Genomic DNA, 14629 nt, shown 5'->3' with positions numbered 1-14629 from the left:
GGTAACGAGGGAAGTGCTTTGCACCTAAAATATATTTGTATTCGTACGGTTTAGTATGAAATTCATTTACATTTTATAAACTTTACTTATGGTATGTCATTTTCCCTCACCACCCACTGCTCTTGTTAAGAAGGGTTGTACCACGTTACATACATAAGCAGTTCAAATCTGATCCAGAATTTTGATCACAGCATGTCAATAAATATCTTATCATTTTCATAACATGCAGTTCACTCAAAGTAATCTCTCCCACTAAGTAAACACTTGACCCATCCCATGAAATTATAGCAAATAACACCAATACTTATCAGTGTCGATGAGAAACAAACTCCAGGGACAAATCTGTAGAGTCCTCATAACATAATACGACATAAGCCAACTGCATCACTGTACTTAATACAGGTACAAATTTTATAAACAGCTCAATAAGATGTGTACATTTTCTGTTCACGTTTTTTTTTTGTGATGTGTCTGTGAGACAGGTGATGCAATTTTAAAGTTAACTGTAACATGACATCTTCAAACGTTATTAACAATTGTTACTTAAAAATGTAAATCTTCACATAATTTGTTTTGATTATCACAACATATTTCCTTCTCCTACAAACTTCAAATTCCAAAGTTTTCCTGCAGGTATGAAGAGAGAAACTACCTTCAAAAGTTCTGATTCAGTGAGATGATAAGGCAATAAAGTTTCTTATGCTGCATCCTGCCACGACAAAACTCACAGACAGGAAATCTTTAATCACTTCATGTTCATGGCAAAGCTTTTAAACTTAAAAAGATTTTCTACGGTTCCACTTATCTGATCTGAACAGTACTACCGAACTTCCAGCAACTTCAAGCTGTCCTGACATTTTTGACAATTTTCTAAGTCAAATGCTTAAAAACTATCCTCATTCAAGCCACTTCAGATTCTCATAACCTGTGCAGTTGATATAATGCTATTAAACGATCTAAGACATGTAATTACTGTGGTTTATTAAAATGACAACTCTTCAGTTTTAGCAGCTTGTTAACTGACAAAACACAAGCCCTTTATATCTGTCGTGGGTAAGCTGACGGAAGCGTCATTCAAGGTACAATGCATCTAGTATTTATGAAAAATACGACTTCTGGGGTTTCTGTTAGCTCAACTATGAGTTGAATCAAAAAATGGTCTGGTAAGAAAACTGATTCGGCCACGTACAAAAAGGAAAAATCTTTCGGGGGAAACATATTGGCGAGTAGAAATACCCAGACTGAAAATAAATTATTGGTTTGGAATAAAATACAGAGCTGAAAGATAAACTAAACATGGAATATGTGAGAGCACTAATATCTACTGTATGGTATAATTCATTTGCAACAAATTCCTCCAGTTATAGTCTATGATTGACATACCTCGCTGATGTAATTTCTTCTTTCTTCAGTTTCACACTGGATTTTGTGAGGTGATGACCATAACAAAGACCTAATGAAATCTAGTCACCTTTACAATCATACAAAAGTCACATAATATTCCATATTACCCACATTTTATAATGCGATCCCCTTCAACATTATTTTATAAGATTTTGTAAACTAACAGCCTGTGTTACTCAAGGAAGTGGATTTGAATGTGTCTGAGACCAAATTATTCCGATCTAAATCAATATTCATTAATAACAGATCACTGATAGGGAATTCCAATTCATTTACAGTAACGAGACAGTGAACATATGAAGAAAGCACTGGATTTTGGAAGGACTTCAAAGAAAACAGGAGAAGTGTTGTTGTTATTATTACAGATCTGAATCACATTAAATAATATAGTTGAATTTAACATACTGATAGCATTTCAACTATCATAATTATGTTACATACTTTGTGTTTAATTGTAAGTATTTTAAAAAAATCTTAAATAAAAAGTTAATATAAAGCAATGCACATTACCAATTAACAAACAAATTAAAATTAACTGGCAATTAAGGACTTCTTTGAATACAACAACAATTAATTCCAGTAGCCCTAAAAAACAAAACAGAACTCATTTCAATGTGCGGACACCACTTTAACAGTCAGTTCACTTCAGGTCCTGTATTAACTTTGAGACCTTCGACAGACTTTGATGAAACATTCATATGTATGTACATATTACACAGTGGTGTTTCACTGTGAAGACGGCTTCAGACACCTTTTACAGCTGTGAGATATTCAGGATTGTTAATCATGAAGAATGCAATATACGTAATAGTACAACTGGTATATACAACAAAAATAAAAAACAGAATGAGTCAGTCCTATTTACTCAGTAGTTTATAAAAACTTACCGACAACTGCAAGCTATACAACATTCTGTGTTACAGGTTCAATCATCTTGTCCAGTCTGAAGCAATCTTAAGGCCTTTTGCAAGTTAGTTATAGCTGTTGAAATATCGTCATAATTAAGCGCACTGCCAGCCCACTTACAGTATTTCTGTGCTTTCGTCACCTGCGCTGCATCCAGCTTTACTCCTCCTGCAAAACCAAAAAGATCCAAAATCACTGACACTCACTAAACAGGCTATTTACTTCAGAATTCAATGACGACCACACCATGGTCCCATTTTCCTTCTTCCATCCTATAGCACGGAAGTATTTAGAAACTGTGCGCAGCCTGACACGGGATCATATCCTGCCGGGCATTTAACGTCAGCAAACGACGCCTAGAAAATCATCTGCCATGTTAATACACTAATGAGCCAAGCCTTGCAGCTATCAGATTATGTAAATGGATTAATCGTTGGACTTCTTTCGTCCACCGCACGGAATATTTTCCCAAAATTAGTACATTTACACAGTACCTTCAGAACTCGAGCCTCCACTCACGCCACCCGTTGGATTGTAATTCTCAAAGCTAGGCTGCAAATTTATTCCATCATTCGGTGTGACAGCTGCAGATGGAGAAGGATGGTACGGAATGAAGCCACCTGGATAACTGGGGGTGGTGGGGGGTACATAAGTATTGGATGCAGGTGGAGACGGTGCCTCAAAACCAGCTGCAGGTTTTTGAGGTTGAACAAAACCTGAAACAAAAATTACTTTGTGCATGTCTGTTACAAACTTAAACCCAATACATCGATTGCAAACGAGATTGGTAACTAACAAATGTATTCAGCAGTTCGGTGTTTCAGCCCCTACCTTCTCAAAATCATAACGCTCCTTACATTCTAGCTGGGCAATTATAATAAACACGTGCTATTTTTGCAGCTGTAGTCGTATAATGGATAGGATGAGGGCAGAAGAATGAAAATATAAATCGGTACACCCGATAGCACATTCCCCACGTAATTTAATTATTGAAGCAGTAATTATATGATTTAAAACAAAACGTGTGTATAGCATTACACCTCCTAACCCTTGCCTAAAATTACCATTTTGCTGTTTGTCCCTCTGATATGAGTTTAAGGATTCATCATTATACAATTATTATATTTTCTAACCAAATTCAGTGTTTCCAGCAGCCTCGCCGTAGTCTTCTTGAAACGCAGAACCTCCAGGAGTTGGATTCCCTTCTTCATTAAGTAAGCCATCATGCGGTTCACCTTCTTCTGTCAGTGGACCTGGGAGAGGTGTCTCACCATTCTTCAGACAATTATGAATGTAGGCAGCCTTCCATTTGGCATATTTTCGATTCTGAACGACCTCTTCCGACAACTCTCCAAATGTTGTGAGGACATCAAAGAGCATTCCAGCAGTGTAAAAGGCTTTCACAACATTCCTATGGCAAAGCGAAAACAATAAATAAATTTGCATACATTTTTCCTTCTTTCATTTCTCTGAATATTTATTAAATGTTAAAATAACTTTGAACAAAACCCATACTGAGCAAAGTGTTGAAAAATAAACTCAACATGTTGACAGAATAAAAAGAGACAGATTTTTCAGACTACCAAAAAAATAACAAACCACACGAATTAAGAAACAAAGAATGACTGTGAGACAGACTTTTAAGTGTACGAAACCATGATGATGATGATGATGACTATCACACCATGTACAACACCAGCAAGTAATACTTTTGCCTGGATTAGGAAGTTCATGGTCAAATTAATTCTCACCAACATTTAACATTATTTCACATCAAAGAAAGCTATATAATTTACTATGGGCTTTACAATTCCCATTAAAAATGTTACACTGACTGAGAAAAATTGTTTGGGATTAGAAACATAAAAGAATTCACTAGTTTAATGACAATAATTGTTAACAACTGATTTCTGTAAAGAACTATGTGGATCCATTGGTCTTGTTTACTCCATACAAGAACTGTTCACTGAATTATGTACCTGAAAAAGCAGCAACGTGAACTGTGTAAGTGCGGTTCAGAGACTCAGAATGACATTTCTGTGCCAGTGTCACTGATTTCTAAGACATCAATCAAGTGATTAAATTTCTCATGAAAGAGGCCATAATTCCTCATGTAGATTACTGATTATAGTCCAACATCTTGAAAGAAGCTGCTGAATTTAGAAAGGAATTTAGCCGAGAATGACACTGAATTTGAGTCTCCTATTGATATTTCTGAAAAAATAGGCATTATGAAAACAAAGATCATTCTATCAAAATCCGTGTTTGAAATCTCAAACCGTGGATGTCTGCAGATGGAGTCTTTTCTACGTTATTTATGAAAATCTACCTATGCATAAAATCACTTCTTATTGGGTTCCCACTATGCATATTAAAGGGTGCAAAGAATAAAATGCAGGTTGCCAATGGCATGGAAAATTCTGGCTTCTGTGTCAAGACTGCTGGTTTTCAGAAGTCACAATCTTTCCCTCTCATTCAAACTTAGCCCCAAGTGACTATTTCATGCTGTCTAGCAAGTTCCACAACAATAGCGACACTCTGTATAATGACGTACTATCTCATGTTAATGGGCATGTTCTTCCCTGTAAGTCTGCAGCAGAAAGTAGTACCTACTTTCCAAAATTTGCAGCTCTGTCTTGGCTATCAGCATACAGGAAAAGTTTTAATGCATAATTTTCTATATGGGCTTGGGCAGCAAGTTCATGTGTTATGGCTTCATTATCTGCCTGTGCCTTTTTCTGTGTTTCCAACCAATCCATAAGACCCACTAAAAAGGATTTTGAGTCATCTGACTTCCGATCAATCTTGAGACCAGTCTGGAGAGCATAAAGGCGACCTATAAGAAAGAAAGTCTTATTGATAACTGACTCCTGAAGATGGAGGCTGTATGTTCCTCCAAAACATTACTATCTGACTACAAGTCCACTTGGTGTTACTACCCAGAAGACCAACAATAACTTACATGTATTGTTGAAAGCCCAAATATATTGTAATTGTGATATATTCTGTTTACATTTCGATGTGCCTCACGACACAAGGCCTTGTGTTGTAGCTTATTTAGTTTACATGTAAATTAGCACTACTGAATCCTCATTAACTTCTTCGGTAACTAATGGCTACTAACTTATCAAGGTTTGTGCTCCTGCAATTTCATAGTTCTGGTCTCTGAAATTAAATTACTATTTGCAAACAACTGAGAATGTAACCAACAACCCACACAATTACATGTTCTATTACCACCTAAGTGTCGGTAACTTTTCCAGCTAGTTGTAACGTGTTCTTTATTATGAAAAGTGGAGACAATTAATGTATGAAACATGTTATAATATTCTGTAAAAACAGAAGTGGTCCGGTTAATACACAAAGTGCAAATTGGTTAGTTGGTCACATCATTCTAAATTAGTTCAGAGTTTTAAATTACATATTTGTGCTTATTATTATTATTATTATTATTATTAATACCATTCGCAACAATGATATTTATAAAATACTTACACCAGTAACTGACAACTTGGTCTCGTCCATCATGTTCAGCTGCTGTTTTTAAATAATGTTGGATAGCCTTTAGTGAAGCAGGACATGGTGGTAATTGTGCGGACATTTATATAGATTGTTACGCAAACGCACGAATAAAATGTCAACAAATATCCTTTGAAATATTACCGCAAAGTACCGAAAAAGAAAGTTAACCTACAAATTTTCCAAACGACGAAACATATAAAACAACTTTCGATACGAAACTAATCACCTGCTTATAAGAAACGATGTTTATCGATAATCCAAATCACAGGAAAAGAAAACGACAGAGATGAGTTTGTGGTGTAGGCAGTAGCCTAGTCGGCAAGAAAGATAACTACTCTTCAACCACCGCCTCTCAGTTTAATGTTCCTGCAGATGTACAGTTAATAGCGAAACATTTAATTTATTTCCATTCGTTTGTTGTTGCAACACTGATGATGAAATTTCAGGCACTTAAGATTTGTACTTTAGTTTTGAAATTTCTATTATATGTTGCAGCATGAAATAATATTTCTGATATGGTATGCACCACGCAGAAATTAGCAATTAGCTTTCTTCCTACTTGTCCTTCCATTATAATAATAATGATAAGAAACGATAAAACGGAAACTCATACAAGTTGTGTACAACCATACATTATTATGTTTAGATGGTTGATTCATTACACAGAAGTAATATAATTGGTTTTAATGTTAAAACTGTGCTGATAATTTGCTATTCCATTCTATACATACATACATACATCTTTATTACATTCCATGGATCCATAAGTTAGTCAGATGATAATAGGATGTAGAATAATTCATAATAATACAACACATGTTATACAAATACAAGTCATACTATTATATAAATGTCACAAATACAAAGTGTTCACATAAAGTAGAGATAAGTTACAAATAAACCCACCCATTATATACAATAGATAAATTATGACTTACTTGTAAACATTAGAAATTCATCGACAGAGTAAAAGGAGTGTGTAATTAATTATCTTTTTAATGCTGGTTTAAATTGTGCCTTTTTATTTACAAGACTTGTGAGATTTGATGATAGACTGTTGAAAAATGAAATATGGACATCACACCAATAACAGATTCAACTTGGATTCAACAAGAAGTTAAATTGAAGGAATATTTTGTGTACAACGTATTTCACCAAAATTGAAAGGCGAACAAATTATTATTAGCTGATTTTAATTAATCTTTTTAGCACTTAAGTTTGTTTCCTTGACAGTTTTTTGACATGCAAAATTTGGATTATTTTCAGGAATTCTATCACATGGGCCACTGCATTACTGTTATGGAAGAATGTGTTAAATTAACTGTGTAATAAAATACCACAAAATATGTTCTGTTCTAGACAATGTCACAGCTTTCACTAGTCAGCACGATCACACCCTTCACTCATCTAGAATAAGAGAAACTTTTAACTTTTGGAGAAGTTATTTTCAAACTCAGGGACTGGAAATTGTGAGATGTATGGGTGGCAATGGTGGTTGTCACTAAAAGCTCAAGGAACAAATATCCAATAATATAAAGAATACTTGGAGCAGTTTCATGTACAAAGAAAACCAAAGCAGCGCTAATGTACAAGTTTTATTATCGAAAATACCTGATAGGGGAAGGTGTACAAGTCACATGCATGTCGTGTTCAATCACAGTAGTTCTTGAGTGTTAGTCTCGGCACAATATTCATGGACTGCAGCTCCTGAAATAACAGCTTGCAAGCGTACGGTATAGTGATGGTCGACACAGACGCACTAGACCTGCAGCTGTGACACCTGAAATTACATTCAGCAAGACAAAGGCAACTCACAAACTTCTCTTTAATTCACCGAATAACATAAAGACATGTTTCTTTAATACAAATTTATCAAAGATTTTAAGTGGTAAAGATGTCAGCTGCATTCTCCTGGGTTGTGATACTGCATAGTCTTGTAGGTGGCTACCAGAGTTTCAGAAGAACACATCACCTTATTCTAATTTCAAAATATTGCTTTCCACATTCATTAACAGGCTAGGGAAATGAAGCCCAGAATTTATTTTTCTGGTTTGAAAGGCACATTCCACAGTGCGAGAAAGATTGTGGACCAAACCCAGACATGGTGAAAGAAAAGTTTTGTGCACTCCAACACACCAATCTACTCTTTGACAGGAGTTTCATGGCATTACAGCATCTCACACAAAGTGGGGATGAGAATGCAGCTGGTCTATGATATAACTTCGAAACCTACATTCAGTAAAATTAAAATATGCAGTTACTGACACTTAAATAATCTTTCCATGTACTACTTTCTAAGGATCTTGAACCAATACATATTAACACTGCATATTATACGAGGCTGGTCTACAAAGTAAGTTTCCCTGGGGCCGTTTACAGAAACAAAACACAATTTCAAGGAAATATTTATTGCAACCAGATACAGCAAGTGTCCAGCTATTTTTCAACATATTCGCCACCGGAATTGAGACATTTGTCATACCGTGGGACCAACTTTTGAATACCTGTGTCGTAGAAGTCTGCCGCCTGGGATTGGAACCACTGTGTGACAACCATCTCCGCCTCTCTGTCATTCTCAAAACGCTGACGCTGACCGGACAGGAATTTCTTGAGGTGTAGGAAAAGATGGAAATCACTGGGAGCGAGGTCCGGGCTGTAGGGTGGATGATTAAACACCTCCCAGCTGAACTCCTGCAGGAGACTTGCTGTCCGTCGAGCCGTGTGCGGCCTAGCGTTTTCACTGACCGCACTTCACAGTCGGCGGGAGCTGGAATAAGAACCTCCATCTTCAACAGCTGCAACGATGCTACTGTGAGAACGCGGGAAGTACCGTTAGTGCATGCGCCATGCTACGTCATTGCTCTATCACGTACGCACAGTCGCTTCGCGCAATATAAGGTTTGCTAGCTGTGGGACGAGGGGGAAACTTACTTTGTGGACGCGCCTCGTATTTAAAATCTGTGTTAAAATTATAAGGTATATGGAAGTGTCCACTGGCATAGCAAGGAAGTTATGGGAAGGAAACTGCATGTAGGTACAAACAGCTCACAGTTCAACTCACCAGCCAGAGTATGCCAGCAGCCCACACTGATTACACACATCTACATCAAATGCATCGCTGGAAATCATCAGCCTCTCCACAAGCATCATGCTGCAATAACATTTACACATATTACTACCACAAGTTTATGCAGCGTCTGATTTTTAAGGACATGTTCCTGCACAATCTTACCACATGAACGATTTATCTAAATAAAAATTATAATAATCTTAGAATTCACGATCCACATCTTTGTATCACTTATATTAGTACGGTATGGCGTGATACGCATCCATTTATTGCATATCGGAACACTTTTGCTGCTGTATTACATTCAAAGTTTACATGGCAGTGACAGTTCAAATTGTGGTTGCCTGGGTTCTGATACTGTGTAGTCTTGTCGGCCGTTACCATTAATACAGACAAGACTACGCAGTGTCACATCACTGCTGTCTCAAAGTAAAATTACGAACCTTTGATTAGTGCCATCCATACTTTTCTCTGATCTTAAAACTGTATCCAATCTTTTTGATCCACTTTGTGTAATTTCTAGTCTTGACAAAAATGGCTGTATGAAAATAGGGATACAGACCTCAACTCACACCCCTGCCATCTTCAGACTCACCACCGTGAAAACCTCAAATCCTACTCTCACATGTTCTGCCCTTCGATTCGTAACGATCCTCAACAAGTTACAAACGCAATGATTGTATGATAAAAATTACGTAATGTCTTACCTGGCTCCATAGCCGATTAAACAGTCGCGTTCCATCTCGCCAAGACGTAAACCTCCTTCCCTGCTGCGACCCTCCGTTGGCTGTCTTGTTAGAACAGCTCTAGGTCCGCGGGGACGAGCGTGCATTTTGTCCTGGACCATGTGCTTTAATTTCTGATAGTAAACCTGAAGATGAATTAGAACTAATAAACTACAAAATGTTCCATTTAAAACACAACCCTAACTACCACACATTAACACCTTCATGCACTAAAATGAAGAAACCAATGGCAATATTGAATTTTTTCAGCCATGTTTCACTGTTGCAGCTGCTGTGCTGCTTGGAATAGGTACAGCCATAATTTCAGCTGTTTTGTCGCTCGACGAGCGCTCGTCTTGGACACTTCCTGCGTTCCAAAATTTTGTTACCTGTCGGTGTAGTGTAATCTTATTCAGTATTTCCTTCTCAGGATACAAATTGCTAAATGCTTCGTGATCAGCAACAGACAATTTAGATGCAAAGTAATGTTTGAGACTGAACACATGTTCTGTTCAAGAATACGTCCACGTTCACACCTGCACAGCTTCTATGCAACTGGCTTCAGAAGCCTACCATAAAGAACTTTGTGTCAGTCATCTGTGTACATGCCTTCTCCCAGGAATTAAAATCGGAAATTCCCCAACATTTATTCGGATTATCCGTCAGCATAGCGAAATCTGATACATTCAATTTACGAAGTCCATGAAATGTTCCCACACAGGCATGGTAACGTATAATGAACTTACTGGTCCAGAGTAGATGTAGGCCTGTAAAGGCTCTCCAGTAATTCCCGAGTAAAAGAAGTCTTTCCCTTGATAATTGAAGCCATGACGAACCAATTCTTCACACACGTCAGCCACTTTGGATCCACCAAAAGCTATAAAATATAAGAAACCCCCTTACTTAAAACTTTTCTTCATAAATGAGTAATGCATAAAGCTATTGAAGGAAGTATATAAGCATAGGATTGCCGCAATAAATAAGTACTGTTGAATGCATATCATCAAAAAAAAATGAAGTCCTATCCACTTAGTTTATGTTCAAAATCATTGCTTACCAGTGCCATAGTGGAACTTGCCCTCCACCAAACCAGCCTTTCCAGCTAACAACTCTATCAGTTTCCCCACTGTCATACGGGATGGAAAGCCATGAGGGTTCATTATCATGTCAGGGCAAATTCCAAGATCATTGAAAGGCATGTCCTCCTGCTCAACTATGAGACCTGAAAAATAACATTAAATACTCATAAGATATGTCTACAGTCCGCGTGAACACGCACAAATGCACTACAAAATTTGCAAAAAGAAAATTGGGATGCATATTCTATGGCCTGAAAAATGGCAAAGAAAATATCCACATGAACATTGGTCTATAAATGTTCTGCTTCCAGTTACAGCTCTGCAAGAAACAAGACCGTGATTTCCGATTCTTCAACGTTAAATGTAACTGAGATTTAATGACACTTATTAGAACAGTAGAGAAAATGGTTTATTAACATTCTAGTGAAACATCACAGCACTACATATTTATGCTTTTCTCAGTGATGCAAAATCTGACCCCGTGCTGGACTTAACTCGCCATCTAGCAGCATGCTACTGACGCGTGGTCAGACACGCTACGCAAAAGCCATAATGCACAGCTGAAATTGATTAAACTGGAAGCTGAAGGTGGTTTGCCAGGACCGCAGAAGTAGTAGAATGATGTGGTGGTTGATGAAGAATTTAATTTTAGGCGAGGGTAAAACCTACCTGTGACTCCTTTCTGTCCGTGTCGACTACTAAACTTGTCACCAATCTCTGGCCGACGAGTCTGTCTCAGCAGAAGCTTGATGAGGAAGGATTCCTCTACATTGGAAGATAACATCACTTTCTCTATGTACGAAGGTACAGGGCCCTTGTACACTTGTGGTACATCCCTATACTCAGGCTGGGCTTGAAGAGGATTGATTGGGTTCAGTGTAACAGCTGGCATCGACTTGTTTACAAGCACCTACAGCAAATCAATTTCATTATTAATTACTGGGAGAGACGTCTGCTCTTATCATATGTACCAAAAACAGCCGTCTTCATACGTGTCACGATGAAAACCTGAAATCTCATCTAGTTACCAGTTTCCCATAAGACAAGAATGGTGGTGGGGGGGTTTGATTATGATTCTGACTCATGACAAATTATTGCACTGTTACATAATATATTCCTCTACATAATGATAGTTCTTTTATATTATTTTCCTTCTTTAAGGAAAAGTAGAACTAACCAATTAACATTCAACTTATTCAACTTGTTTTTTTATAGAACAGTAATAAAAAAGTACTCTCATATATAACTGACACTTCTAATTTCCCCCCCCCCCCACTTTCATAGAAAAGCTTGTCTTATAAACAGAAAACATGTCAGACGACAGCAAAATAGTAATTTATTACAAGAGTTAATGCTACTATTTCCTGAATAGTATTTTCTAAATCATGAAACAGAGACAGAGAGAAAAATTGGTGCCAGTACATGATCATACTTCAACCACAAATCAAAATTTTCTGACCAAAACAATGCAAATTAATCGTGTGTGTATACCTGTCGATTTTCCACTTTCTCGCCCGGAGCTGCTATGCCATCTGCATCGAGAATATCATGCTTCCATACTGGTTTCTTTGTGTCAGCATCAATAAGAGGTCCAAGTATGCGGTCATAGGTCTGATTGGCATATCTTTTCAGCGTGGTCTTAGCATTACGGTACACCAAACACCGCCCATAGCCTGCAAATAAAATAACATCTTTGATAATAATCTCTCAACAACATGGCCTTCTCTTCTGTCACGCCAATTTGAGTTCCCTTGATTTGATAATCTTAATTTCAGTTTGAAAAGAGTACAAAGTATAAAGCTACTAATACACAGCTTTTTCAGCCACCCTTTACTTTCTCTGTCTTAGATCAAAATATTCCCCTCAGACACCCTCAATCTGTGTTCTTCTCTGGTGGTAAAAGAACAATACAAACACCCATACAAAGCAACAGGTAAAATTAATGTATAATAAGCATTACCCAAATGTCAAAATAATCTAAAATTATGGTCAACCGATGAATTCTTTCTTACATATTTTTCTTATAAATGCATAAAGACCTCAAAATATATGTTGGAAAAACTTGCAGAGATGAGGTTTTGGTGGGGGTTTTATAACCAAAACTTGCAACAAAAATCTGTAAATATACTGAAGACAGCCATCTTGACTCACTGCTGTTAAAACATCAAATCCCACTGAAAATATATTAATTTTATGAAGATGATGTTTCAAGAAGCATTTTCATCTGAGGGAAATAAAAGACAAATTACTACACGTTGTGAAAAAATATCAATGTCAAAGGCTTAAAATTTGACACGTGACTACTGTGTATTATGAATACATTTTACAACGTGATAGCTTCAGTTCAGCTTCTTTTACCGCCTTTCCAATAATCTGCATTACCAAATGTGCCCACCTCTGTCAATTGATGCTTTGTTCAAGATGAGCGCATCTTCAATGTCATAGCCACTGTAACTCATAACGGCCACTGTTGCATTTTGGCCAGCTGGCAACTTGTCAAAATTAATCAGCTCTATGGTGTGAGACTTGACCATCGGTGCCTGAGGATATACCACGTTGTACATTAATGTGTCTATACGATTTCTCTGGTTGTACCCAATTGTTCCTGGGGGAAAAAGCATGCACACGACAGGTTAATAAAACTGACGTGTTCTTATCAAACAATATAACAGAGCATGAGTACAGAATATTAACTTCATGTTGCAGTACAAACAGAAAACAAATAATAAAGACACATTATTTAACTAGTATTAAAATCACTATTCATAAAAGGCAGTGCTCCAAAGGGCCAAGTCTTGGAGCACTAAGAAATGTTACACTTCTTTGTAATTTTATCAGTAAAATTAAGATTTCTAAACCAAAATTTATATTTGGTCGACAATCTTTTCAGGATTTCACAACCTCATGCTTCTTCTTCTTCTTCTTCTATGGCTCTCTGGTCCGTATTCGGTCCATGGCCTCCTCAATTCTCCTCTACCATTCGGTCTTCTGTTAGGTCTGTCTGTCCGAGGCTTTGATCGAGGTTTCGGAACATCTTCCTTTTTACGGTGCGAGGTTGTTAGCCTTGCGACCAACCCCCCAACCTGGAGGACCAGGGTACCTGTCTTAGTCTGACCTCTCCCCCTCGACCAATCTGGCTAGGGAGGCCCTACCAGTAGCTCTTGGGGTCACTGAGGTACTCGAGCCCCACCACCACGTCAAGGTGACCACATGCTTACCATAGTTTAAAAGATATTATGAAACATTTTTAACACCATAGTAAATCATTAACAATAGCTGACAAACTATTATTAATAGGAACAATAATATTGTACAATAAAAAGTTACAAACTTGTCCACACATTTTTAAAACTTCTCTTTCCCTTCTAAAAAAGCTCAAATGTGAGAAGATAAACCTAATGTTTTGAAGGGCTGAAACATACCCATGGCTTGTTTCCCCATAGCACACTGGTAAGTGTTCCTAGGACTCTGATTATGGTGTGGGTACGGTACCAACCCGGCACATACTCCCAACAGCGTGAAGGGCTCGATCTCAAGATGTGATGTCACCTGAGCATCGACAGATGACTCGTTCAGAGCAATGTGACTGTCATTCTCTTCATTCACATCCAGATATTCAATCAGACCTAACCACAGACCAGAATATGTTACAGTTACTGTAAAATTATTAAAACAAAGTTTAAAAGAAAAAAGAAAGAAAAAAATGAGTTTGCCAATTTTCACTCTTGTGTGTAAACAAGAAACCATATAGGAATGCTTGAAAGTAATACCAACATTATAAACATAATTTACCTTCATTTAAGAAGTCCTCAAAGTTCCTGACACCCTGTATCAGCTCACTGATGTGATATTGCTTTACCAAAGGCTTTCCCTTCTCCACTATAATATAAGGTCTGAAAATGAGACGAGGACATTTGGATGGA

The 14629-nt window shown here is 37.3% G+C and overlaps 2 protein-coding genes across 4 annotated transcripts in view; both read right to left on the bottom strand.

Moving 5' to 3' along the window:
- Window positions 1-1749: 1749 nt before the first annotated feature.
- Vta1 (vesicle trafficking 1) lies at window positions 1750-6078 on the bottom strand. 2 transcript variants are annotated; one of them, XM_087341088.1, is made up of 6 exons: window positions 5806-6078; window positions 4924-5146; window positions 3444-3721; window positions 2805-3026; window positions 2292-2478; window positions 1750-1989 (listed from the first exon to the last, which is right to left on the bottom strand). In XM_087341088.1, exons 1-5 carry the CDS (start codon window positions 5909-5911, stop codon window positions 2330-2332), a joined length of 978 nt encoding a protein of 325 aa, XP_087197214.1. In that variant the 5' UTR covers window positions 5912-6078; the 3' UTR covers window positions 1750-1989; window positions 2292-2329. The 2 variants fall into 2 exon arrangements, with proteins under 2 accessions (XP_087197214.1, XP_021933933.1); XM_022078241.2 differs by having other exon boundaries at window positions 1750-2478.
- A 423-nt stretch (window positions 6079-6501) lies between these two features.
- Window positions 6502-14629, bottom strand: part of Polr3B (RNA polymerase III subunit RpIII128) — a 17937-nt gene continuing 9809 nt past the window's right edge. For both annotated transcript variants that reach the window (XM_087341073.1, XM_022078225.2), the window contains 10 exons: window positions 14499-14599; window positions 14129-14332; window positions 13102-13311; window positions 12198-12379; window positions 11376-11616; window positions 10685-10849; window positions 10374-10504; window positions 9610-9773; window positions 8894-8983; window positions 6502-7612 (listed from right to left, as the gene is read on the bottom strand). In XM_087341073.1, the coding sequence (XP_087197199.1) occupies window positions 7483-7612; window positions 8894-8983; window positions 9610-9773; window positions 10374-10504; window positions 10685-10849; window positions 11376-11616; window positions 12198-12379; window positions 13102-13311; window positions 14129-14332; window positions 14499-14599 (1618 nt within the window). In that variant the 3' untranslated portion in view covers window positions 6502-7482. The remainder of the gene's footprint in view (window positions 7613-8893; window positions 8984-9609; window positions 9774-10373; window positions 10505-10684; window positions 10850-11375; window positions 11617-12197; window positions 12380-13101; window positions 13312-14128; window positions 14333-14498; window positions 14600-14629) is intronic.

This window comes from Zootermopsis nevadensis, unplaced genomic scaffold, assembly GCF_977971745.1.
Source record: "Zootermopsis nevadensis isolate Lab colony 2312 unplaced genomic scaffold, Znev_1.0 Znev_ptg000061l, whole genome shotgun sequence".
NCBI classification, from domain to species: Eukaryota; Metazoa; Arthropoda; class Insecta; order Blattodea; family Termopsidae; genus Zootermopsis; species Zootermopsis nevadensis.
This window is presented reverse-complemented; position numbering and strand designations above follow the sequence as displayed.

Coding starts and splice junctions, on each gene's coding strand:
- Vta1 (XM_022078241.2), bottom strand. CDS start 5,911: ATGTCCGCACAATTACCACCATGTCCTGCTTCACTAAAGGCTATCCAA. Junction 5,147..5,805: donor CCAAGTTGTCAGTTACTGGT/GTAAGTATTTTA, acceptor TCTTTCTTATAG/GTCGCCTTTATGCTCTCCAG. Junction 3,722..4,923: donor AGAGCTGCAAATTTTGGAAA/GTAGGTACTACT, acceptor GCTTTGCCATAG/GAATGTTGTGAAAGCCTTTT.